At 34.7% G+C, this 27,170-nt stretch overlaps 1 protein-coding gene across 12 annotated transcripts in view; it reads right to left on the bottom strand.

Moving 5' to 3' along the window:
- Positions 1-27,170, bottom strand: part of PICALM (phosphatidylinositol binding clathrin assembly protein) — a 107,679-nt gene that overhangs the window by 6,377 nt on the left and 74,132 nt on the right. For 4 of the 12 annotated variants that reach the window (XM_019948686.3, XM_073808340.1, XM_019948691.3 and 1 more), the window contains 8 exons: positions 24,285-24,434; positions 16,560-16,667; positions 14,877-15,008; positions 14,754-14,784; positions 14,474-14,573; positions 11,077-11,100; positions 9,629-9,688; positions 7,802-7,906 (listed from right to left, as the gene is read on the bottom strand). In XM_019948686.3, the coding sequence (XP_019804245.1) occupies positions 7,802-7,906; positions 9,629-9,688; positions 11,077-11,100; positions 14,474-14,573; positions 14,754-14,784; positions 14,877-15,008; positions 16,560-16,667; positions 24,285-24,434 (710 nt within the window). The remainder of the gene's footprint in view (positions 1-7,801; positions 7,907-9,628; positions 9,689-11,076; positions 11,101-14,473; positions 14,574-14,753; positions 14,785-14,876; positions 15,009-16,559; positions 16,668-24,284; positions 24,435-27,170) is intronic. The other 8 variants (XM_019948687.3, XM_019948688.3, XM_019948690.3 and 5 more) reach the window with 8 other exon arrangements.

Raw genomic sequence — 27,170 nt, 5'->3', positions numbered from 1 at the left:
TAATAGGAGCCACTCTGTCTTGTCTGTGTTGCTCTTATAATAGTTCTTATTTTACCATCAACCAGTCACTTGTGCTTCCATATTATACTCACCTTTAGGCTCCTCAGATATAAGAAACATATTCTCCCTGTCTCTTGTTCAGCAACTAGCAGTGACTTACACATATTATAAGCATTCTATAACATGCTAAATTAAAATGTTTTTTGGTGATAAAACAAGCTCTGTATAAAAATGTCACCAAAGTTGGATATTAGAAGTATTAGAACTTCCCTATTAATTTTTACCCTTTTAAAATGTCTATTTTTACATGTTATTTAATGTACATATTGTTGTAGGGATATATAAATATAAATACACTGAGGGTACATGCTTAAAGAATATTTTCCTGATATTGCTGTGCAATGGAAACATTTTAGAAACCTCAGCCCTACCTAATATGATTTCACAGAGATGTCAGATATAAAACTGAGCACAGAAAGGTATGTTGTTTTTGAATAATGTTGGACCACGGCCAGACCACTGAATCCAGATGCACAGGGATATAAACATATAGTGCTGCATTCCAAAATTTTATACTAAAGATAATGCTATTCTCAGCTGCCTCTGTGAAGTATAGCTAAAAGAGAGGACTCCTTTCTCCACTGCATAAGGTAGAGGGCCTGTCCTGTACGTTGAGTCTAGTGCCTTTTGATAACTGCTTCTTGGGTTTATGCTTAACACAACCCATCTTGGGCTTCTGCCCATCAATAACATCACAAAGTTACGCCAACCTTACTCCTGTCACCTTCAAAGCACTACTTCATCTTGTCTTAGGGGCACCAAACAGTGACCTAAGAGGATTTCTCTTTGAATGTGTTGTTTCTAAACCTCTCTACTGCTAGAGTCCACATAACTTAAAACTATTAACATAGGAGTGACATTATTCCAAAATGGCATCTAAGTCATCTCCTTAGAATTATGGCAACCTAAACCGACAAAGAGTTAAAGAAGACCAAATTGGAGAGAGGGAAATAGATCAGAAGATTTCCTAAACTCATGGGAGGAAATACTATTAACTGACCTAAGCCAAAAATAAACAACATTTCTGTATATCAGAAGCATTTGCAAGGGTAAGAGAAGTCTGTTTAAAGTTCCATTTGATGGATGGAAATCATGAAAACTGGCTCAGCTTATTTGAATAAAATGTTCACTGCTCATTCATATTAGACTCTTACCCCTTGAAAACCAAAGAAAATGAAAAGCTGTAACGTTTATGTCAACTGGTACATAAGGAGACAAAATAATAATTACATGTGCCTACAATGCACCACTTATTTGCTGTTTATTGAAAATATGGCACTTTTGTTTGGTTAAAAAAAATTTCCAAACCGTGTTCCATACATGAGCTTGAGGCTACCTGCTTTTACCTGATTTATCTATTGGGCTTCCACTAAAAACGTCTAAGACAGAGTTCCTTAGACTTAGACATTTTCAAAAGAGGTTTGCCCCTCCCCACAAAAAGAGACTTATAAACTGTATTAAATTGGACCAAATAAAGATTTTAATTACTATAAAATAAAGCTTCGTCCTTTAGGGTAACACCACCTCCACAAATGCTGAGCCAATTCAGGTGCTGCTGACAGAGTCCTCAAGAGCAGTGTGTCAGGTTCCTGTAAACAATGTCCAGCGTCTACACCTCATGTGGATGATTCAGGCCCTAATGCAGACCGTGCTCACCCAGCCCGCCCCATCCCCACACCACAGTGACTACCCTAGCCTGTGGTTCTCTATGAGTTTATCTGATGTCATCAGATAATAGTGAGTCATGATTAAGGTTTCAAAATAATGAAGTATGAATTATTATATTTACAATAAATATAATTTGTAACACATGGGAAGAAATATAAACTGTATTATTATAAATCAGAAGTTGGGAATAGGGACACCTCATGGAATAGAAACAATTTCTGAAAATAGGGCAACCTTGTAACATTTTCTTCTAAAGACAAAAAAGGTTCCTTATAATCATCAATAAAAAAACATAAACATCCACATTCCTAAGTCAATTACAAATATTTTCATTTCAACAAACTTATAAAGTACACAAGGTAAAAATCACCATTCTATATATAAAGAAACTGAGGCTCATCAAAGTTACGTAGACAATTTTCTCTGAAACACCCGGTTAAGTGAGGAGTCGAGCTGAGAGTCTGTTGAACTGTATCCCCTAAAAAGATACGCTGAAGCCCTGACCCCTATGAATGTATTTATGAATGTGACCTTATTTGGAAATAGGGTTTCTGCAGTTGTAATCAAGTTACGACAAGGTCATTAGGGTGGGCCCTAGTCCAATGACTGATGTCTTTGTAAAAAGAGGGAAAGGCCATGTGAAGACAGAGACACAAGGAGGATGCCATGTGAAAGAGGCAGAGACTGAAGTGCTGCAGCTCTAAGTCAAGGAATGACTGGGGCTACCAAAAGCTGGAAGCGGCAAGGAAGGATCCTCCTCTAGAGAATTCAGGAGGAGCGTGGCCCTACTGACACCTTGTTTTCGGACCTTAAGACTCCAGAACTGTGAGAGATTAAATTCCTGCTGTTTTAAGAAATCGAGTTTGTGGTACACTTTGTTACAGCAGCCCCAGGACACTAATAACAGACTCGAAAGCAGATCTGCTGACTCCAAGGCTGGTGCTTTGCTTTCTCTCTAAAATCTGCTATCTCAAGCTCAACTCAGCTAGAATTCATGGCTATATTTTAATGTACAGAAAAAAGTTTAAGAGTCGAGAAATAATTTTTTAAAAAGGACTTCTCTAGTAAATGTCAGACAGTCAATATACCTGTGTGCTTTCTATATTCACAGTGCCATACACAATCACTGATGTTCATCATGAGGATTTTGAAGAACTTCACAGTCACCCAAGATTTTATGAATATGTTCTAAGTTTTGTTTAAAACAAGAATTAGATTTCCACCTTTTAGAAAAAATGTTCTCAGCAAAAATCCAGTGAAAAGGCCTGGTCGTACATGTTGTCTTATTAACAACAATGGTAAGCAGACGGGACTCCAGAAACATTCTCACCTATGGTCCTAAATCCCAATTCCTAAAGTAAATCCCCTCCTGAGCTCTTCTACTAAGCAAGGATGAATGAGCACAACACACTGCTGACAAGGAAAAAGGCTTTCACAGAAATGCAGCTGGGCAGATCAGCTGACAGAGAGGCACTGCCAACACCCACAGTTAACATACCAAGAAAGTAAACAAACAAACAAACAAACAAAACTAAACTAAGCCTAAAAGCAAAGAGAGCTATTAGTTCTTATACACAGGAAAGTCATTAAAAGGCTTTTTTTTTTTTTGGTAAGACTTAAATTATTCCAATATCCAAAGCCAACAGTGCCCCCATTTACATCGGTAAAAAGCACTCACAACTAGCCATTGTGTCCTTTCAGACACTTAACTGATGTCATACTTACTTAAATTTGGCCAATACAAAAAAAACCCAGCAGCCATTTTACATCTTTAACCACAGCCTCCATTAAAAAAACCCCTCAAAGCCCCCCAATACCAACCAAGAAAACAATAAAACTTTTAATATGCTTATTTTAAAAAATAAATCCCCAAATGTAACACTCTACTATGGTTTTCATATTGCTTTTGGGAAAACAGATAAGGGATCAGTTTGAGTTTCTCATATAAATAAGTGATAAGAACATAATAAACACAACCCTCCCCCTCAAAAATCTTCAACATCTAAACTGTCTTATAAACATTCATTAAGAGAATGTTAGCTCACGTCACAGTAACTTAAAAAAAGCAAAACTAACTAGGTTAATTGTCTTCATGCTTAGTAACATAATAGCTGCATACTGCAACGCAGAACGAGTTTATAAAATATTGACCAGCAATGGATATTTCAATTTATATACCAGTAAGTACCAGTAAGATTTATACAAAGCATGAGCGAGAGGGCATTAAGAGTCCCCACTCTCCCCAAGTTAATGAACACATTAGTAACCGGTAACAGGCAATCAAATAGTGTGAGGAAGCACAGAAGAGGAAAAAAAAGCATTAACCAAAGGTATCTAGTGTTTTCCATGTAGTCAAACACCTAGAAAGATGCACTCATGTAAAACATTAAAAAAAAAAAAAGCTACAATGTTAGGCATGGAACACAAGAACGTAATACCCATCTTTAAGCATCTAATAGTTGTGTTAAAATATCTTAAAAAATACAGAATAAGCCAGCACAAAAAATGGGATGGGAACAGAACAGAAGAAGTGTATAGGTGTATAGGGAGGCATAATTTCAACACTACAGTGTAGTCTATTAGATTAAAGCTATTCTGAAGACCATTTCCTAAAGAACAAAAAGTCTGAGCTAACAGTCATGTGGAAGGTATTAGCTACTTTCTCACTAGCAGGCCCTAACACAGCACTAAGAGTAATCTAGATATAATTCAGAACACACAACACATTGTTTGTAATACCTCACTGATGGTAATATGATAAATATATGTGGGAGGGTTGAGGTACTCTCAAGAATATTAGCTTGGTTCAATGGTAAGTAGGCAAGAGACCAGGAGCTACAAGTTACACCTTTGGTAAGTAATGGCTCCCAAAAGAAATACTTCAAGGAATAGGAAAAGATTTTTGATAAGAGCTGGAGAACTGGGATTTGATTAAAAGATTCTATTTTGATGGCATTTGACTTACATTTAAACTATCATTTACTTTACAATGTACAAAGAGACGTCTCTGCCTCAAGGAATTTTTATTGAAAAAAAGAGCAAAACAATGAGAGAACAATTAAAAGGTAATTCATTAAGAAAAATTACTTTGGTTACTACTACCGTTGGATGGACAAAGTTAATGCAAGGGACTGGCTAAGAATCATTAAAATACTAAAGCATGAGAAAATCTTTCCTACTTCAAAGATAAATCGTTTAATTTTTAAATGATTAAAAATATTCAATCATGAAATTAAAGGTGTCTTCATTCTTCAGGTGACAGTCATCTAACATTTTAACTTATGGTCTATTAGCATAAATTAAACCAATTTTGAACACTGCTATAAATTATTACAATGGTTATAAGTAAGTAAAAAGCTATACCAATGAGAAGCAGAGTAAGTTACGAAATGGTAAAGGTAAGTTTTCAACCAAATTCACTTGTTTGACAAATAATGTTCAAAAACTATCATGAATCAGGCACTGTTTTAGGAACCATGAACACAGAAGTAAACAAGCCACATCTAAGCCTGCCTCTATGAGGGTTACAATCTAATATGGGATCAGATGGATGGATGGATGAACGGACAAATGGATAGACTGATGGACAAACAGATGTCAAGTAGTGGTAAGTTCTATAAAGAAAAATAATGCAGAATAAGGAAAAGAACTTCAGATCTCAGAAGAACTGAAAAGGGACAAGACATGACTAAGATTGAGTAAAGAGTAAACGCACTTTATGACAGACAAAGGACTTCTGGAAAAGACAAACAGCAGCAGAACACTGGATACTTATCGACAGTTATAAAGGCATGGGAATTGAATATTCTGTTTATTCATTATTATTCTTACAAAGAGGGAGATTTTGTGAGGTAGTTTTTATGACAGAAGGAAAGCCTTACATTTCAGTTATGTTAGATTTGTCTCCTCAGATTTTTGAATATGGAGATGATACAAATGCTGCCTATAAAAGTTTACTCCAGTATCTACAAAATGGATTAAATTAGAAAGGCAAGAAAAGTTCCAATCTGGGCAAAGGATATAGACTGCAAAAAGGGTGGAGCTAATAATAGCAGAGGAACAATTAGTGGGACTTTATGACAAGACATATGGAAAACAAAGGGGTAAAAGGAATTAAAAGTAACATAAAATTTAAGATTCTGACTTTCAACTGATTCAAATAACTGCATAAGGAGAAGACCAAAGCCTCTTTGAGCCACTTTACTGCCACCTGATTTTCTTTTCCTAGTTATCAATTTCCTTCCTTCACAGGTTTTTCTCAATCAGTAATATTTAAAATTAAGTACTCGCTTCAAATTTGATTTCTCAACTAGAAACTTATTACCTTAATGTTCTCATTCTCTTCTCTTCTGGTATAATTAGAAAAAGGCAGTTCTATCACTCTTTCATCTAAAGAACTTGGAAATTCTTGCACTTTTTTTGGTGTTTCAGTGAAAGTTACATGGATTTCAAAAGGAAACAGGATATAAAATCTGTGTTAAGAAAACATGCCAGGAGGCCAGCAATTTTTTTAAAGGTAGATTTTACTAAGATTTTTTTTTTTACCATATTAAAAAAAAACCCTCATATAAAGTGTTTCAAGGTTAAAAGTATTATCCAAAATTGTATAGGATGCTCTTGACAACTACAGTAGTTATATCCCAAATACATAAATATAGTTTATAATATAACAGGAAACCCAAGGAATTAGCAGAGTGCTTCGTTGCTGACAAAAGGAAGACAGTACTACTGTAGTGGCCACAGGGGCTGAGTTGCACTAGTAGAGAGGCAGTGTGGCACAAATGAGCACTCGACCAGGAATCAAGGATTCTGGGAGCTAAGTTGCATTTCACCACTTATTTAGTTGAAGAACCTTTCCAAGTCTCAACTTTCTTTATCTATAAAGATAAAGGATGATGACAATAGTGATCCTAGGCCCATCTACCTTAAAGATTATTTTGAGAATAAGATGAGATAATGTATGTGAAAGTGCTGGGAGACTGTCAGGCAGCATCCAAGGTTAAGGTAACAATATATTCTGTTTTCTGTTTCTGTTTCTGAGACAAAAGCTTCAACTGGATCAATACAAATAATTTTGGCCATGTAACACTGTATGCACTGGCAAGTGTAATACTTATATCCATTCAAGTGGAAAAGGAATAAGTCCATTACCAAATGCTCCCATGAATGTTTTCAAATAGCATTAAACACATAAAGTAACCAATCAGTTGGCATCGGAAGCCAAGAAAGGTGTACTTTAACAATCACATGTCATTATTTCTAACTGTTAAATGATATGAGCACAGCCACAGATACAGAAGGACAAGCTGTCCTATCACTTTACAAGGATCTCATTCCATAGTATGCTGCCAGAGAAGTAAATAACAGAGAAACTTCATATCTCCTCTCCTAACCACAATGAGAAGCTTTTTTCAGAAAAAACAGATTCCCCTGATGCTAATAACGAGATGAAAAAGAAAGAGTGAATATTTAGGTGAATTTTCTTGAACTGGAAGAAGGCCTTAGAAACATTTGAAGAGGAAAGTCTTTCCTGTGAAGACATTAGGTCAGCATGGCATTTCAAGCTTTTTTGTCCTTTTGGAGGGGTTGCTTTTAAATATGATCTTTAGCAGCAGGAAGTTATCTAATGAAAAAACAGCATTCGCAACTTTTGAAGACTCGTCAAGTTTCACAAATATCTCAAAGGCAACACCTTTATTGTAGCACCATTCAAGCCAAGGCACTGAGTTCTGAGTTCAAGGTTTCTAAGGCCCACAAAGGAGAGCATGTCAGAATCATCATCAGAAAAAAGGTTCCTTAACCTCAGAAAAACCATCCTCTGGACCCACCAACTGTAAGTTATCAAGAATTTTCCATCTTTAATATTTGTAATCTGCTTATCCTTTCTTTCTAAATAATCAATATTCCTACAAACTCTTAGATGAGAAAGATATGCGAAGAAAATAACATCCACAATGAAGGGGAAAAAATGCTAATAACCTGCTTCTCAAGTTGTATAAAAGGATTTTTTGCTATTATATTTCTTCCACATCAAGCACATTAAAACAGTTACATGTAGCATGTTAATTAGTACCTGTGCTCCTGATACAGGGCCAAAAGGGTTTGGTGGTCTCATGACAGGCTGGCTGTATATTAAGGTTGGTTGTGTCATTACAGGTACACTTCCCATTTGAGGAGGCTAAAAAAACAAAAAATGTCAAGTTAAAGGATGTTAACTCACATTTTCCTTATTATGAGTAAGTAAACAAGAAGGATGACAGGGATGAACAGTACTAGTACTTTTGCAGTAACTCAAAGGGAAAATACCTGTAAATGCAAATAAGACTGACAGCTACAAATTTTTTTTTTTTTTTGCTGTACGCGGGCCTCTCACTGCTGTGGCCTCTCCCGCTGCAGAGCACAGGCTCCGGACGTGCAGGCCCAGCGGCCACGGCCCACGGGCCCAGCCGCTCCGCGGCATGTGGGATCCTCCCGGACCGGGCACGAATCCATGTCCCCTGCATCGGCAGGCGGACTCTCAACCACTGCGCCACCAGGGAAGCCCCATCTACAAATTTTTAGGAGTATTTTTTTTAATATGGAAAGTCTTTAATGTGCTCATCTTTTAAAGTTTGCAAAAAAGCTCAACTTTTTCTACATGAGTTGCAAAATTCAAACTACGATAAACAGACAAAATAATTTAGACCAAAAAAATTTCCAAATTTGCCAGCTTTAGACATGGGAAACTTGAAACTATAAAATGGCTAAGACATTTCAAAGAAAACTGCCTTTGTGTATCAAATCAAGTTCTTATGCCATTATGCAAATAAGCACAAGGGAAAATAGTTGATTGTTTGAAGAAGTTTACTCCCAATTGAAAGAACCCAATGGTTCTTTCATTTTATTTCAGACGTTTTTAGGGAAAACCAAGAGGCTTAAATTACACACAAAGAGGTTAGTTCATTCTTAAATAATTGAAAATCTCAACCAACCATCTCTTTAAAAATTACCACTCCATGGTATATAATTAACGTAAGTGACAAAATAAAGTACACACTGACCACCATATTATTTTGGTTAAAATGCTATATTCTAAAACCTTACCTTTCTGCAAGTTCTATTTAACCTTTTAGGATGACTCCTATTTGTAGTGAGATTCATTTTGAGTTTTTTGTGCAGACACCTTTTTAATGTAATGACTACTAATCCAAAAGCTGTGAAACTCCTTCATATGCAGGAAAAGAGCTACAGATGTATAATAAATAAAGAAGTAGCAGAAGCAGCCACAGTAGCAATACCAACGGATGCAGTGCTGCCTCCCAACAGCAACAGTTCCGCCAAGTGTGTGGTGGGCTGAAGCCACTACCTTCATTTCTTATTTATGTGAGTCTATGTATTAAGAGAGTTGGGAGAGTAAGGGCAGTCTAGAATGTGGGTTGTGGGCAGCTTAAAGGTTTAAGGACTGTTTCTGTACTATCCCAATCATGTCATAGGAAAATTTCTGTGCCCTTTACTAAACTAAATTTACCCCTACACAATTCAAGAAATATTAATTCCCCCCTTCCTCTAGAGTGGTATTCAGGTTATAAGACCTCACTGGTATTAATGTAAGATCACAGCAACGAAGACTTGGAGTTAACATTAATGTTTAAATGAGTTCATAATGAAGTATAAAATGCCTAACAAACTTATGAGAGGAAAAATAAGCCAAGTAAATACAGTGAACATTAATAAATAGTATCTGTTGTATAATGACTATTCTAGAAATACTTATGAAACCTATGCTATGGTGCAAGGTTCTGTGTTAGGCATTAAGGATATATGTGGCACTAAGTTCTTTTTTCAGTTAAGCTGCGAAATAAATTCATGTTAAATGTGAGTCAACCTATTTTCAAAAAGCTGTGTTGGGAAAAATACTTACGATTCCATATCCTATCATGCCTGTTGGTGTAGTAGCAGGATAGGCCATTACAGGGGGTGCCTGACATGATGAAAGAAAAAATAAACAAGGAAGTATAACTCATGTATGTCAACGGAGTTCAAGGAATTAATAGCTGTAGTTCCACTAAAAAGAATTGCTAAGACAGCTGTGATTAAATATGACATTTGTGTTCGTTAATAATTGTGTCAATTAAAGCTCAATGAAAAAAAGTGTCTTGAAATTAGCGGAAAAGAAGAATTATCAGAAAGAAAAAATACCATTTAAAGTTAGATACAACAGTGATCTAAGATTTCATTGTGCTTTTACAAGCTTTAAAAATATTCAGATTTTTAAAAATACTCAAAGTTCTAAATTTAAAGTCTATCACTAACATAAAAAATGTTTGCCTAGAAAAGTAGCATTACTGAATGTTTTCCTAGGTACTTCATTTTTTGAGCAAAATAAAATGTAAAGATCCCAAATCCATGAACAATCTGATCTTCCAAAAAATTAGTTTCTAAGGACCTCATTCACTCTTTTCAAATAACTCCAAAGATTTCAAACCACTATGGAGTATGACTATTTCTAAGAAGCACAAGTTCTTACATAGAGCATGTATACTAGTATTCCTTCTAATTTATTTCATAAATTATTTAAACTATCTTCTGCAAAGCACCAATTTGGAAGAGCAATACATTTTTAAGTCTGTTTATGCTTTAAGTCCTAAAAGAGCCATCTACCACTAAGATGTTTAAGGTCCCTTCCTCCTCCCACTTTAACTCAAAATAGACAATCTCAGCACAGAATCATTTTAGACATATCTGCTGTCTTAACAACATTCCCTGTGTGTGTTATCTTATAATAAAAACTGAAGAAGCTGAATACAGGTGAAAGACCAATAACACTGCTAAAACATGAAAAATAACAAATTATATGGCAATTTGAACATACACATGGAGAAGTTAAATGAAGCATAACTAAAGTGAACAGTTAAAAGTTTAGTATTTGGGTGAGCATGTAGGACTTATTGGTCTCTCCCTACTTAAAAACCAAGAGCTGCGAGAGCAGTAGACAAACTGCCAAGTTCAGCAGAAGCCTGTAAGATTTCATGCAATTGTTATTTTCAACATTACCACAATCAACATTTCCCTTCATTCAGAAGTCATCAAGTGCATAGTGGCAGCACAGATACAGACACAGACACCCAGCCATCTGGCAGCAAATGGCAGAATATTAAGCAAGAAAAAAAAATTTGTATTTCCCATGCCACCATCAGAATCAATTCTGCAACAAACCCACAAAATCAGTAGATGCTAGGAAGAATTTTTGGCACATTGAAAATCTGAATGTGAAAACAAGTAATAGCTAGAAGGTTATGAGATTCTGCTACAGCATTGGTTAACAGCATGCCAATTTATTGCAAAAAAGGCTAGTTTTTGGTCACTTACGTATTGTGGAAAATGCATGCCATTCTGTTTTTCCCAGGGAGAACAATTACATAATGCAATAACACTGGATTAGAACAAGTACTTACACAACAGAAAATACATAGAGAGCATTTTAGTTCACATGAACATTCATTAACTACTTAAAATCCCTTGTATTTCCAGTATCTAATGGAAGAACATCTATACTAAAACACTATCAAGGTTGACACGGGAAATTTAGTCTTTGGCATCATCACCTTACTTACATAATAGTTTATCGATTACAAGTGTCATCAAAACATAAAATCTATCAGTAGCATCAACAGTGCATCCCATAAACAGGGTTGCATTGCATAATGTCTACCACAGAAAAAAAGCAAACAGTAATAGAAAGAGTTGGTAGTGTAACATCATTATATATTTTAATAAAACATCAATGAATGGTTAAAATTTTAAAAAATTTAAAAACCTTGACAGTGTTTAAGGATTAATTAAAAAGGTTAGAAATGTAAAGAAATGTCAAAAGCCAGCAGTTTATCTAAGTAGTGAATCACATCACCAGCCCTAAATGTTAGTCATTACAAAGAACCTCTATAAAATACATACATACAAATGTTTTACCAAAATCCTTAAGAGATGATATACCTTACCGTATACAACACAGCACCATAGATATTGCTTCTTATCAACAAATTCTAGATGGTTAGATGCCTATTAAATGCTAAAAGTCAATCTTAAGTCAAGTGCTATTCACAAACTTCTAATACTTCATACAGATTAATACTAATTTCATACAAAATAAGAAAATATTCATTGTATTTTTATATCATTTGGATTTATATCATTCCTCATATACTGTCAATGTATAATTCACTCCTGAGGCTATAACATCTACTAACCTAACCTCCTGCCATCCCTAGTCAGAGAGGTGTGTTAGAGTGGGAAAAACACTGATTGCGAGTCAGAAAGGATGGATTTCAATTTAAATCTGCTTTCTAGTTGCTTTGCAGTTGAGGGAAAAAAAAAATTGCATAACTTTATCCTTACAGCTGGGACAATAGCTGCTCAAACTCCCCCAAGAGTGCACTATTTACAGACTCCGGATAGTGTGTGTGTGAGTGTGTGAGTGTGTAAAAATGTAAACTATTTAAATGCAAGGTTTTATTATTGGTGACGGTAGTGACCACTACCAGAGAAAAAGTACTGATTTAAAAAGGTGGCTAAATTTCAATATTATTTTCCATTAATGGAGACTGAAACTAATAAAACTCTTTAATGTCATGTAAAACTTTAACAGCACACTATTTTTAGCTCAGCCCTATTAATTTTAACATACAATTAACCCAAGGAAACAGCAAAACAGCACAGTACTCTGGAAGAGATTTAATAACAAAAAGTAGCTATAACAAGGATAATGTGGGGAGATCAGCTTGGTGCTTTGTAAGGACCTAGAGGGTGGGATGGGAGGATGGGAGGGAGACTCAGGAGGGAGGGGATATAGGTATACATATAGCTGATTCACTTTGTTGTACAGCAGAAACTAACACAACATTGTAAAGCAATTATAACCCAATAAGGATGTAAAAAATAAATAAATAAATAAAATGAAAAAAATTTAAAAAAAGAACGCCCCTGAAGGTATATTTAAAAAAAGTGGGCAAATGGGGATATATGTATACGTGTGGCTGATTCACTTTGCTATACGGCAGAAACTAACACAACACTGTAAAGCAACTCTACTCCAATAAAAAAAATTTAAAAATTAAAAACAAAAAGGATAATGGGGGTCTCTAACAACAACAGAAAGGATACAATGTGTGGCTCGTGTAATCAAATGCTGATTAGCACACACTGTTGCAAGAAAGCATGTTTCAAATTTTTCTACAAAAAAATTGGTTTTCTCCGATGCAGGGAGACTTACTGGATTGGTAAAACAGCAGCTGACCAAGGATTGGGGTACGGCCACAAAACTACTCTGGGACGACCATACCTTATATTAATTAAAACCATTAGAACTTCTTCAGTACTAGATGCTAACTCATTAATTATCATATACAATTAATTTTCATTACTCATGGATTCTGTATTTGCAAATTTGCTATGCACTGAAATTTATTTGTAATCCTAAAATCAATACTTGTGGTGCTTTTGAAGTCATTCACATACGTGCGCAAAGTGGTGAAAAATTTGTAACCAGATGCATTCATTCCCAGCTGAGGTCAAACAGGGGCTGTGCCTTGTTTCAGCTCTGACATGAAGATGACCAGAAGATGGAGAAGTAGGGAACAGTGTAGTGTACTGCAAGAAGCTCTGGGGCCAGTTGGATAGGGCAAGAGTCTCTCAATTCAGGCACCTATTAGTGGGGATGCCTCAGGCAAGTCACTTAATACCTCTGGCACTCGTTTTCTCTTTTGTAAAATAAAAAAATATATAATCCACTAGAATGAGTTTTTTTGTTTTGGGATTTAAGATTATAATCTATGTGAGATGTGTATGTGTATAGGCATACTCAATTAAAACTATACTTGCTTGGCTTTTGTTAATACTGTCATATAATTTATATAGTTGATTCTCCTTATTTGCTGCACTTACATTCTTAAAGTCACCAGAACACTGAATTAGTGAACACTGCACCATCAGTGCAGCGGTCCCCAACCTTTCTGGCACCAGGGACGGGTTTCAGGGAACACAATTTTTCCTCGGGTGGAGGAGCGGGGAGAGAATGGCTCAGGCGGTAGTGCGAGCGACGGGGAGCGGCAGATGAAACTCTGCTCGCTTGCCAGCCACTCACCTCTCCTGCTGTGTGGCCCGGTTTCCTAACAGGCAGCGGACCCATACTGGTCTGTGGCCCCAGGCATTGGGGACCCCTGCATTAGTGAACACTGAGCCACTGTTGGGGGAAACACGTGTATGTGTGTGAATCTAGCAATTGGTTCAGTGTTAAGGTTATTTATTTATTGTAGATAGATAAATAATAGATTTGAAACCAGCAGTAGAGAATAGTGATTAAGAAAATATGCTCTGAGGTAAGGCTGCCTGGGTTCTAAAAACCCACCCAATCTCTGTGATCTGGGCTTACTACTTAATAACCCTGTGTTTTCATTTCCTCATCTGTAAAATTGGGATAATAGTTACTACCGTGTAAGGTAAATTTGAGGATTATATAAAACAAAACCACATATTATTTGTTAGAATCATGCCTGACACAAAGTAACCTTTAAATAAATGTTAGCTACTAAAATGTACCTGGCAAACATAGTCAACCAAGCTTCCTTTAAAAGAAATACAAATTACTTATATTTCTAAAACTTGGTAACAATCTTTCCACTTATGCCTTATCACTATTTAAAAAACATTTTCATGTTACACATTTACCTAAATCATTCATGTTAGTATATAATGAGCTTTTCCAACTCACCATTGTTGCAGCATTCCAAGCAGTTGTTGGTGCAACCTTCGGTTGCCAGTTAGATCCTCCAGTTAGCTTCTTTTCACCTGGCTGACTCCAATTTACATCACTTTAAATAAATATGAGTGAGAATATTAAGTGTGTGTAATTATGAAGTTTCTTTACTACACATGTAGATTGAACAGAGCATTTAAGATGCAGATGACATCTCTACACATACTTTCTTGAGAGGAAAGCCTAATCAACCTCTAAATGGCACATAGGGAAAGAATACAAATAAAACACTCACTTCTTAGTGGTTCCATTTCCAATGCCAAGATCTAGGACAGGAGAAAAAGAAAGCATTTAAAAACTAGACTAATTTTTATAAAACAACTTATTTTAAAGATTAAAGAATACAAAAAATACTTACTGCCAACAAGGTTGGCTAAGGATGAATCCAAGTCATCAGATACTAACTTGTTAGGTGGGAGTTTGGCAACAGGAAGACTCTGGTTCTGAGAGGCCACTGTTGGTTTGAGAAGTCCACCTAGTTCATCAAAGCCTTAAAGTTACAAACAGACGAAATAGGATTTGTAAGGAACTTTATGGTGCTACAGCTTTCTAAAGGAGGTCTCTGCCTTTTCTCCTTGTTTGTTTACTGGAGAAGTCCTCCAGGTAAATGGGCACTAATAAATGCTCTTAAGTGGAAAAAGGAGAAATCCACAATTTCAAATCCCTTCTCTGTGAAAGAGAAGGGAATGGAATTAATCCTTCCCCTCAGCTGACAAAATTTTCTGAAGACTCACTTATACCTGAAGCAATACAGGTAAAAAATATATCTCTGTAACTTTGAAAAAAAGTTCCTTTTAAGAAATAATATTTTATAGACCTTTTAATACTCTTCCAAGTGGAGAATGTAAGGTATATGTAAAACAGTATATTAGAAGCAAGTGAAAATGAACCACTAGGTTATCTCTTTTCCTGTCTAAAAACAGCTAGCCTATATTATACACAAGAAATAGTTAAACTACACTCAAACTGCATAAAACTATCTAGTAAAGTAGAACCCTGTTTAAAAATTAAAAATAAAATAAAATAAATAAAATAAAATCCCTTAAAGTTTTCTACCAAACGGTAAAAGGTGAAACAGATCCAATCAACAAACCACCAAAGGACTGAACGGCACAACCCAGGAATACCAAAGAGTATGAAAAAGAAAGTCACCAAAAACAGGGGTTTATAAAATATGAACAATTGGTTTCTATTTCCTTTATCCTTTTTCCCAGCAAGATAAACTCAAGAGGACAAAGTCAAATGCATCAAAAAATGTAATTATAAACCTACTAGTGCACAGAAAAAAATAAATTCCTAGTTCATACACATTCTTTATAAGTTTGCTTCTTACTTTTGTATGTATACTTATGATAACTAATTGTATATTATAAAATTAACAACACCTCAATATATTTCTTTAAATGGCTTGAGTTTAATTACTACACTTACCACCCCATGATTAAGAATATAATTTGGTGCCAACTTTACAGGAACTCAATCTTTACAAAACTTGAAATTACCAAGATGTTAAATGGAAACTTGGCTCTACAGATTTTATAAAGTTCTCTTAAGATGACTAAACAAGCATACTATAAAACAATAAAAAGCCCCTGAACCCACAACTCTGATATTTAGTTATTCTAGCTGTTCATTACACAGACTACCTCAACGAGGCAAGGTACCACAGGTCATATTTTCCTAGTTTTCAAAAAAGCCAATTTCATTTCAGTAAAGGTAAAAATTAGAGTAAAAGGTACAGCATTCTACACACAGTCCCTAGCAATTTAGCAGTCTAATCTGAGTAAAACCTCTTTTTTTCTCTCTTATTTAATAGCTCTGGGAGAAATAAAATCTACCCAGATTCAAAACTGCCACTAAGAAAAGAGTAAAGGCTAACAACAGTCCCTTGAAGCTTTCTTCTAGTGGCTGGGGGAAGAGGGACCACTTCTTTGGCTACCCCAATTTCATCTATTTACACGTTAAAAGGACCATTATCTGTCCTTACACAGACTCTAAACTAGAACATTATAGTAATGTTAATAAAGCAATTTTTTCTTACCCCCAGAATCTACAATAACGTTGGTAGATTTATTTCCAAACACAGATTCAAAGTCAACATTAAGGCCAGCTGAAGGATGTGGCTGTGCAACTGGAGAAGGAGTGAATCCTAAGAAAAACCAAAATGGAAAAAGCTCAATTCTTTAATAACTCTACATCTACAGCTCTTTAATAATGATGACAATAGAATGGAAAAAGCAGTAAATTCCCACAACAAAAAACAAAGCCAACCCTTCAAGCAAAATGCTTCCTAGACTACCACATCTCTTGTGATTACATTTTCCAAAACAAAATCATCCCACTAAGAAAACTAACAAAAGAGCAAGTGAAGTTGAACTACTAGTTTGTTTCATTACAGAAATAACATTTTTTGCTTATTTTTTTACCTTAAACTTGTAAGCTGATGTTAAAAAACCAAACACATCTAAAATTCTAGGATTTTGCATGAAGCCAAATTTAATTTAAGGGATCATTTGGGAATAAAATAAGTATTCTGTGGTGCTTTAAAAAAATATGAGTCTACTTAGTATCCCCCAAGAGTCTTTCTCCCTCTACCTACTCACCTTCCATATTTCTCTCTCCTTCCTTCCTTTCTCCCTTCCTTCCTTCGATGGTTAATCAAAAGCTATATGGTTTAAGTTAATTTGAGAAGTGACAGGATTCTGAAAGTTATAACCCACTAATCCTTATGAGCCCCCCCCTTGTGTCCAGATGTGTTCTGAATATTAAAAAAAAAACAAAAAACAGACTATTTTCAACACCCAACCACCCTCTAGCTTCAACTTAACTACTTCCTAAAGTGGAGCTGACATGTATAATCAAATATACTAATTTACCTAACTGTTCTGAAACACCAGAAAATTTATTCTTTCCTGTCCATGTTACACTGATGGTGGTGGCAATAAGCCAACAGACACCCAGCTCACGTTGCTGAAACCAGACAATGCTGAGTTAAACGTTAAGATTTTCAATTGTGTGAGGTTGTATTTTGTGAGGTGAGGCTCTGAATTTCCAGAGGCTGACAAGAAGAATTAAAATCATCTAAAACCATTAGGGCTGTCACATGACTTGGGGAGCTTTCAATCATTGAGTATATATCCAAGTAGAGAACAGCCTAGCAAGGATCACAAAGAAGGAATTCTTTTGCTTTGTGGAAGGCTGTAATAAATGGCTCCGGAATTCTCTTCCATTTCTAAATTCTATAAAGTCAGAATGTTAAAAATAAAAAAAAAGTCTGGTATCAGAAGATTAACAACTATATCATTAAAGAGAAGTTAAACTTTTGAGCCCTGAACATAGACTCTCTCTCTCTTCCTGTCCCAACTTTCTGCTAAAGGACCTTCAGTCTATAAGAATCTCACTTTGAACTCTTAATGTATACCACCAGGATATAAAGAAGTACAATAATGCTGTACTAAAAGGACTGATCTTAAAGAAAAACAAAAAGTAGGACAAGATTTGGTGAGAAGTTCAAGAAGGTCCTCAAAGCCAGAGAAGCCAGAAAGCAATGACTTATTATTAACAATGACCCACACAAGCTGGTATACATCAATGATACTACTTTAAAAGTAGCATTTTACATCATAGTATGAATATTCTGTAGGGCACAAAATTTTTTAAATGTACAAATTTGATCTTATTCCATAATTATTTAACCCTTTCTTAACTCAGAGACACTGGTCATACAATGAGAATACAAGCACTATCAAAACATAAAATAATTTAGTAAATAAATCTGACCATTCATCAAAAGGCTCCTAGAATTCTACAGATATACTGATTTAACAGCTCTTTGAAGTGTACAAACTGCTTAAGAAATATACCATGGGCTTGACGGTTCTTCTCCTAACTCCTTACAAAAAGAACAGATGTATCTACTCAAGAAAGACAAAAATCTATCATGCTTAATTATATGCCCATGCTGAACCACCACACATAGCATTCTTTAAATCATCCTGGAAATAATATCTGAGCTATGATATCATTAAACTTTAGAAAACACAGGGAACAATAATTTATAAAGTAGGATGGCATACCAATTTCTCTTTTCCCTTGCTATCTTGTCCCAAATTCTTTCTAGAATTTGATTGATATCAGAGATGAGCCTATCCTTTATAATAACACAAAAACAACTTCATTACTTTCTGTAAAGAGAGGAGCCATCTCCTGAGGTCCCTAGGGGCACCAATCTGTGAAATTATATTACTGCCTAAAAGTATAAAAGCTATGAAAAGATATAAAGTAATCCAGAGCTAGTACCTCAAATTTTAAAAGCTTCTACATAGCAGAAGAATAAACTAAAAGGGAAATTCTTAATAAATTATAATAGCTGATTAGATTGTCAACCTTCAATTTTTAAAAGTTACTTAAAGCAAAGTTACAGAATTAATATTACCATTTCAAAAGAGCAGATTTAGGGACCGCCCCCAAAAAAGATGAATAGGCTATCAAAGTTAAGGATAATTTTATGAAATAATCACTACACTGAACTGCCTAACTTTCATTTCACAAAGCCCAATGAAAACTCTGTCACTGAACAGCTCCAGTTCACAGATTAACATTTAGAAACCACTGTACTACAGGGCAAATCTTGAGAGGACAATAGTAAGGTGACGGAAAGGTACAAGATGAAAACGCTTTTGGGACAGAAAGGCAATCCAAACACCTTTGAGAAAAATTGGCTGGGTTGTTTAATAGATTTTGATGGTAGTTCTATAATAAATAGGCCTCATTCTTTTTTGAGAAAATTACTGCTACTATTTATTAAACATTATGCAAGGGCTTTATAGATAGGTTATTATTTAAACCACACAATAACACTATGAGACAGTTATTATTATCCTCATTTTACAGATGAGGAAACTAAGAGATTAAACAACTTATCCAAGGTAAAATAATTAGTAAGTGGCAGAATCAAGACTTAAACCCCAATTTGTTTGATTCCAGAATCTATTAAGGGTTTTTGGTTTATCCTGAGTATTTCATCTTATATAAATTAGTAGGTAGGAAAATTAGTTTTTATTATTATAGCTATAATAATTATATCTATCAGGACTCTTCAAGTTTTATGAACTTCTTGAGCTTTGAAATAGCGAATACTGGGCTAAAAAATAAATAGCCCTTGGCAATTTAAAAATCTATCAGCAATACAAAAACAATGAGTTTTCAAGATTATATCTGATGATTAAATAATTTAGGTAAGAAGTATACTCCAAGTATGAAACGATCTGCATACACAAGATAATTGCTTTTTTTTTTGGCCTCGCCCTGCGGCATGTGGGATTTTAGTTCCCAATCAGGGACTGAACCCTTGCCCCTGCAGTGGGAGCGCAGAGTCTTAACCACTGGACCACCTGGGAAGTCCCCACAAGATAAGTTCCCAATGCAAGTAGTTTTAATGATACTTCTGTGTCAGGCATTGTGCTAGATGTTATACAGGCATATATGTACACCTCATTAACAATCCTGCAAGACATTATTATCCCAATTTTCATAGTCTTAGAAAGGTTAAATACTTGCTTAAAGTCACACAGGTAAAGGAGTGTAACTGGAATTCACACCCAAGTTCACCGTATTCCAAACATTTTCTTTCTGTTAAATGCCCTCAACAATTCCATTTTTAAACACTTTTAACCATGTCTAATTCTTACTGCCAGTCAAGAACCTCAGTTCTTCAGTTGTGTCAAACCTACTTTTTAATGCCAACTTAACTAAGGTAACAACTCCTATACACAAAAAAATTCAGCTGGATTTTGAGGTCTTATTGCTACTGCACTGGTCTAGACAGAATATATTTGGAAAGATACAGATCAAATTGGTTACACCTCCCTGGAAACTACTTCCCATTTCTATGGCCTTTGCATAGCGCTGGAAAAGTATACTTCTTTCCAGTATAATCTCCCTTCACCTGTGCCACAACTGTTCAAATCAAAATTATCTGCCATTCTATCACTAAGATCTATACACAGAGATTTAAATTCCATAAGCTTGTAATATTAAAATATTATAAACTCTTCTGAAAATTTGAAAGTTTTGAGAATGAATAAAATCAGGAAGATGACAGGCATCCATTCATAAAACAATCGTGTTTAATCAAGGAAAACAAAATTAAGCAAAAAACTACCTGTTCTTCAAAACCAAGTATTTTTTTTCTTACCAACTCATTTTAAGGAAAACAACAAAAAGAAACCCCTCTTGCATAAATAAACTGATAAATTTTAGAGATTATTGTTACCTACCTCCAAATAAACCAGCTACAGTAGAAGGCTCATGGCACATAAGGGTAGTATTACGATAAGCTTGAGTACCACAAAAAGAATCTGACAAGGCATATAAGGGGGGAAAAGAAAGGACAGGAAAAAAAGAAAAAAGAGAAAGAGAAAAGTGAGAAAGTGAGGAGGAACAGTTAAGAGTGGAATGGAGTAATTAAAAACAAACAGAAACAAATAAAAACAAACAAAAGAAAAAACAGAGGAGTCCAAGCCATTGGTGTTCTTCAAATTACAACTTACTAAAAAAAAGCACTTAAGCCTCCATTGTAAGTACTATATTTAAAAAATATATATAAATAATATTCACAACAAATTTTTAAAAATAACCAATACTGCATTTCTTTAGATAAAGAAATATGAACCAGTTGGCTTTTTAGTCAATACCAACATGTCTTCTAATGTCTTCTTTTGCAGATGAGGAAGCAGGCCTAGACAAGGTCACAAACATGGTAAGGCTGAGACCACAACCCACTCCCCTTGACTTACAAATTTCAGTATTCTTACAGCTTTAATGAGGACAAGCTACAAAGTACACTGAGAATCATATCATCAAATCAAGGTCCTCTCCTGGAAGGGTTGGAAGGTATCTACATACCTAACTCTGATTGTTCTTGGTTGTTCTTAATCCTATAGAGCAGGGGTTGGCAAACTACAGCCTGGGGCCTATTTTTATATGCCCATGTGAGCTAAAAATGGTTTTTACCTTTTGAAAGGGTTGTTTAAAAAAAAAAAAAAAGAAAGAAAAAAGAAAAGATGACGACACAAAGATTTTATGCATCCTATAAAAACCTAAAGCATTTACTATCTGGTTCCTTACACCAGAAGTTTCCTGACCACTGTTCTAGAGCACTATCCAACAGAGCTTTCTAATAACAGAAATGTTTTATAAATCCACACAATATGCAGATATGTGCATATGGTACATTATGGTAGCCACTAGGCACATGTGCCACTGAAGAACGGAAATGTGGCTAGTACAAGTGAGGAAGTAAAATTTTAATTTTATTTAACATTTAATTTTAATTAACCTTTAAATGATGACATGTGGCTAGTGGCTAATTAGACTATACAGTGCCAGGAATGGCACACCTTGGGTGGTCCTCTCATGCTCTTACTACTCTGAGTAAGAAAGTATTGGAATTTTTATTACACAACTCTACTTCTCAGGAACTTTCAACTTGCATTGAAAGACTTATTAAAAAGCCTCTTCTAGGACAGGCATCAACAAACTACAGCGGCTTATCTTTGTAAATAAAGTTTTACTGGAACACATCCAAGCTCATGTGTTTATGTCTTGTCTACAGCTGCTTTCACGCTATAATGTCAAAGTTGAGCAGCTGCGAAAGAGATCGTGTGGCTCACAAGCCAAAAATATTTACAATCTGACCTTTTAAGAAAAAGTTTGCTGACCCCTATTCTAGACTAATGCCTAATGGTTTGACATCAGTGGTTTTTAATTTCCCCTTCTGCACTCATTTTCATTAAAAAAGAAAAGTATTTAACAAGTTTTTTTTCTCTAATGACAAAACTTAGCAGATGTGATTTTTTTTTTTAAAGTATACTTCATACTTTCATTTGTATTATTCTCCAACAGAAAGAGGAAGATAAGGGTTTAAATGAAAGTCTGCACTTCCATAAGGGAAAGAGCGCTGCAGAGCAAAGCTGCTGTCTCCTGATTTAGGCTTTGCTCCCACTAGCTGGGTTATCTTGATTAACTTTTCTAGGACTCAGGTGATGCATCCATAAAATGGTAATAATGTTCTCTTACTACTGTGAGAGTTGAGCTGGACCAAACATTCTCTGCAGGTTTTTGCAAACTCTAAATCACCAATTCTATGATTTTAATTTTCAAATGGACCGACTGACCTTGGAGTATATAGCCATCAACTTTACTAATCCGCTTTGCTTTCTGGTCTTCCTCTTGCCCCAAATCATAGGCCTTAAACTTAAAAAACATTAGGAATATGACATTTCTAGGATATTCCTCTTATTACAGGCTTTTTTCCTTGAAAAGTCAAAATAATAATTAACTCTCTCACATGACTTTTATATATTTTTACTCTGTTTTTGTTTATATGTGAAATACCTACAACCTTCAGCACTTAAGGTTACTGTCCTCCATTCTGTCCCCCTTCAGGGGATACAGATGTGACATCCTGAAGCCCATGCACTGCTCTGACCTAAAAGATCTAAATATATAGTCCCAAAGCAAAGACGTATCTGTTTCATATCCCCAAATTAAGGCAACTGACTTAAAAAGATACAAACAGCCATATTTACAACATACAGACTATTCATATTCAGTAAATACGAAGAAAAGATAAACCTAAAAAACCACCACCCCAACAGAACACTCCAAAGATAACTCTAGTTACCCCTTATTACCAAGCAAAAGGCACTCCATTTGACAAATTTCTAGAGCAACAAAATGTATAATTTAGTTTCAATTACTTTTTATATAATTTTTAAATGTACTACAATAAAGGAATTATTGCAACCAAATATTACACTTTAGAACTATTAGACTAGTTGTATAACTGGAGCACGTGCCTTGAAACTTTCTCATATCTCCAACTACTGCTTTCTAGTCACCTTCCATCCTCCCCTCTCTCAGATATATCTAACAGAATATGGCCACATGATCTACCTAGGGTACACAGATGACTTTCTGCATGCTGCTTTAATCAAAGATTTAAATTTGTGTCACCTTACGTTGTTTCTCTGAATTGAATAAAAGCAGTTTTCATCATCTTTTAAGGGGGTTTAGCATCTTTTTAGTAGGATTCAAAAACATTTATTTCAGTTTAGTATGTACTTAAAAACTTATTCTTCCTTTTACAACTTTGGTATGAAATTTTGCCTTTTTACAGATTTTTAGACCACAATTAAGCCTATTCAGTCAAGTTGCTTTTCATTTTCTACTTTTCACCCCAGGCTAACAATGAAATGAGACCCTTAAGATTGGACAGAGGGTATAGTGGGTTTTAGACAATATAAAGTTGTACCATTATTTGAAATTAAAAACGGAGAAAAAAGGAAGATTCAGAAAGCTACTAAGAGTGATAATCACCCTCTTTCTCAAGCAGAGAGGGGAAAATATAAGCACACATAAATACGTAACTAAGTTTAAGAGATGTTACGCCTTCAATCAACTCTCCTAATAACCACCTCTCTGAACTAATAAACAGGATGTAGCATGTGATGCTACAGTATGATAGAGAACAAAACAAAGTCCAATTTCAAAGGAAATTTTCTTTCCTAAAAACTTGCATTAAATAAAATTAGGGATACTGGTGTAAAAAATCTCACTACATTATTGCTATTTAGTTTACTTAAAAATTTATTATTAAAATACAAAGTAATTATTGCAGTGCTTTAAAAATAATGGATACGTTAAAAAAAATACTTAGGCAGTATAAACATTAATTGGAAAGAAAGGTTAAATGGTACTTTACCAACAAACATTTCATGAGTAGGTGTCCTAGTAGTAAAAGTGGATACATCTGAAGAAATGGGAGGGTGAACATCACCACTACTTTTTGTGAGGAAAGGATTTAAGCTTGGAATGGCATCATCAACAGCATCTACAGTAGCAGAGAAAGGATCTGTGCAGTCCAAGTGCATTATAGCAAAATGAAGAGAGGAAGTAAATTAATTAGTATTGTAATCAGTCAAAAGATGCAAAGTGAAAAGTAGTAGCTATATTATTATTAATCTAAATGCAAATGATCAAATCTAATCACCAAGATAGAAGAAATGCATTTAACATATTTTAAAATGAACCCTCAGAAAAAAATACTTATGTGTCCATAACAACAGTAGCATACGAAGGCTAGATCTGCTTTACATCAGAAAGCCAACAGTCATGTAGTTAAAAAAGAAGATAAGTAAGAACAAAAATGTTTCTATAAAACATTTTTGAACCGTGTTCCCCACCCAAGGTGGGAGTGTATCAGTTCTGGTGGCATAGCTATGTTTACTCACATAATTGATATAAATAATTCAAATGTGGAATAAGCAGTATTTCAAAAGCCAAAGGGAATTAGGGGTTTCTAACATGTGAATATAAACTCTTGTATGGGTTCAGATGTAGGAAACAAAATAATAAAGACGAAGAAAAGGTCTAATGATGGGAAAGGAATTTTAGAAAAATTAAGAACAGAGACAAAAGACTGGCCATCCCAGTAGACTGGGATTAGCTTTGAAGGCCTAGCTATGAGTTTTAAAGCCTAAATGATTTGGAAGGAATAACAAAAGTATTGTTCCCTACTAGAATGGTACCAAATATGTACTTTATTATCAAATTTAGAATCACATATTTACTATACCTATACCTCATTCAAGATAACTGTCACTGTAATGACTGAAAGCCATTCATCATACCTTAAGTTAATGGGGAGAAGAAAAAATAAAGAGCAGCGAAAATATAGTGTCATAATTTTTTCTCTTATAACACAATTAAAAATGAAAAGATACTCCTGTACTTCCAACCAGCACCTGTTCTTGCCTCTTCTAGTCTAGTTTGTGGTCCTTACTTAAGAATACAGTATTAAGCACTGTATTTTACTCTAAGACTGTATGACAAAACAATAAGGAAGCAATGGCCTAAGGATCAGCTTCTGCAAAACAATATAGGCACACTTTATCCTTAAAGTCAATAAATTCAAAGCTAGTGTTCCACAAATCCTGCAACTGCAACTTTAAAAAGAAAAATATCAAGATAATATTGAGGTCATTGTATGAAGTCCTACAAACATCAAAACTCACTGATGTACTATTCTAACTCAAATGATCATGTTAAACATCTTTCCCACCCCTCCACTTCTCAATAAATGGAAATATGGGGGAAGAGAGTCAGAAAAAATAATTCAGAAATAAAAAGCAGAAAATAGTCAAAAACAAGATTCATTTTTTTGTACTAAAATAAAAATGTAATGATGACCGCTCTAACTCCTTCTTGTATAAGAAAGGATTTGCGTTAAGTTTAGAGTTGACCAGTTTGGTTGAAAGTACTACTTTTAAATATTTGATAGAGGCATGGAGTTTTTAAAGTACATCATACTTTGTTGGACAAGTAACACAAAACTTCTCTCTGGTTTTCCATGCAAAAGAAGTCATGAGAGAAGTCATTCAAAAAGAGTACACATATTTCTACAACAGATCTATTAGGTTCATGAGAAAAGACATGTTTGGAAAAAGTTACTAGTTATCTGCTATTCTATTGATTGACACTTTTTACCTAAGCACTTAATATCAATCATTTCCTATTATATGAAACATCCTAAAGAAGAATATGCAGAAATGCATAAGTGAATCTGTATATTTAGATCAGTCAGACAATAAGAAAAACCAGCTCTTAATCTACCTTGACAAAACACTACTACTATGGGTAGCAGATTAACATCATTTAGATTAGATGACGATTTTTAAATCTAAATGTTAGTCTACTATACCATAAATGATTAATTCAAATTCATTAAAGATAAAAAAAATAGTAATAATGTTCCAGCTATTCCAACTTAAACTGTACTTATCAGACTGGCAACTCTAAAATTCCTTATACTTTTAATAAATACTTTTTTCCATTATTTTTATCATTATTCACTTGAAAGTTTAATTTTATGTTACATTAGAGTCATAGAAAAATAATGCAAAAAAGTAAAACAAAAATAGTACCAGTCATATTACAGTCTTGAGGTAAATATTTGATATCTATGTTTATTCACAGAAAATTGAGAGTTTTCATAGTGTTGTGTGTCTCATGCCAGCTGAGACTAAAACAAATTCAACTTCAGAAAGGGTCATTCTTTTTTACCTGAATTAAATTTTGAAATCTTGCTTAAAATATACAACAGTATACTTAACCTGGTAATACTGTATATTTTTAGATTTGCTGTAACTCAAAGTTTTCAAGGTGATGAAAACTGATATCTCAAGATATTAGTATTCAACACCAAGTGCTTGTTTAGATGCCAGACCATTTCTTGAAAAATCAAAGGCTCACTAATAATGCAATGAGAGAAACAGGAGAGCTTGTGTTCTCTCTCTTCAATGTTCATTTTTAGGTGGAACCGTAAAATGCCTCTCACATTAAACATACGAACTTTACCTCCTCTTAACTCTAATCACTAACCTAGCTGTGATTGGGAATATACATCGTTTCTGTGGTGCATATAAGAACTAAATTAAATACCAAATCTGTTGTTAACATCCATTTTTAGCAAATGAGAGCAAGGAAAGCATAGAATAAGATTTTAGAATTATCAAAAAAAAAGCATACCTCTGTTTCGTCACATACTATAAAAAGCATGATGTAAAATGCTACATATTTCAAATGTTCA

Source organism: Tursiops truncatus, chromosome 8 (genome assembly GCF_011762595.2).
Source record: "Tursiops truncatus isolate mTurTru1 chromosome 8, mTurTru1.mat.Y, whole genome shotgun sequence".
Classification (NCBI taxonomy): domain Eukaryota; kingdom Metazoa; phylum Chordata; class Mammalia; order Artiodactyla; family Delphinidae; genus Tursiops; species Tursiops truncatus.
Note: the sequence above shows the minus strand (reverse complement) of the source record. Positions and strands in the feature narration are given on the sequence as shown.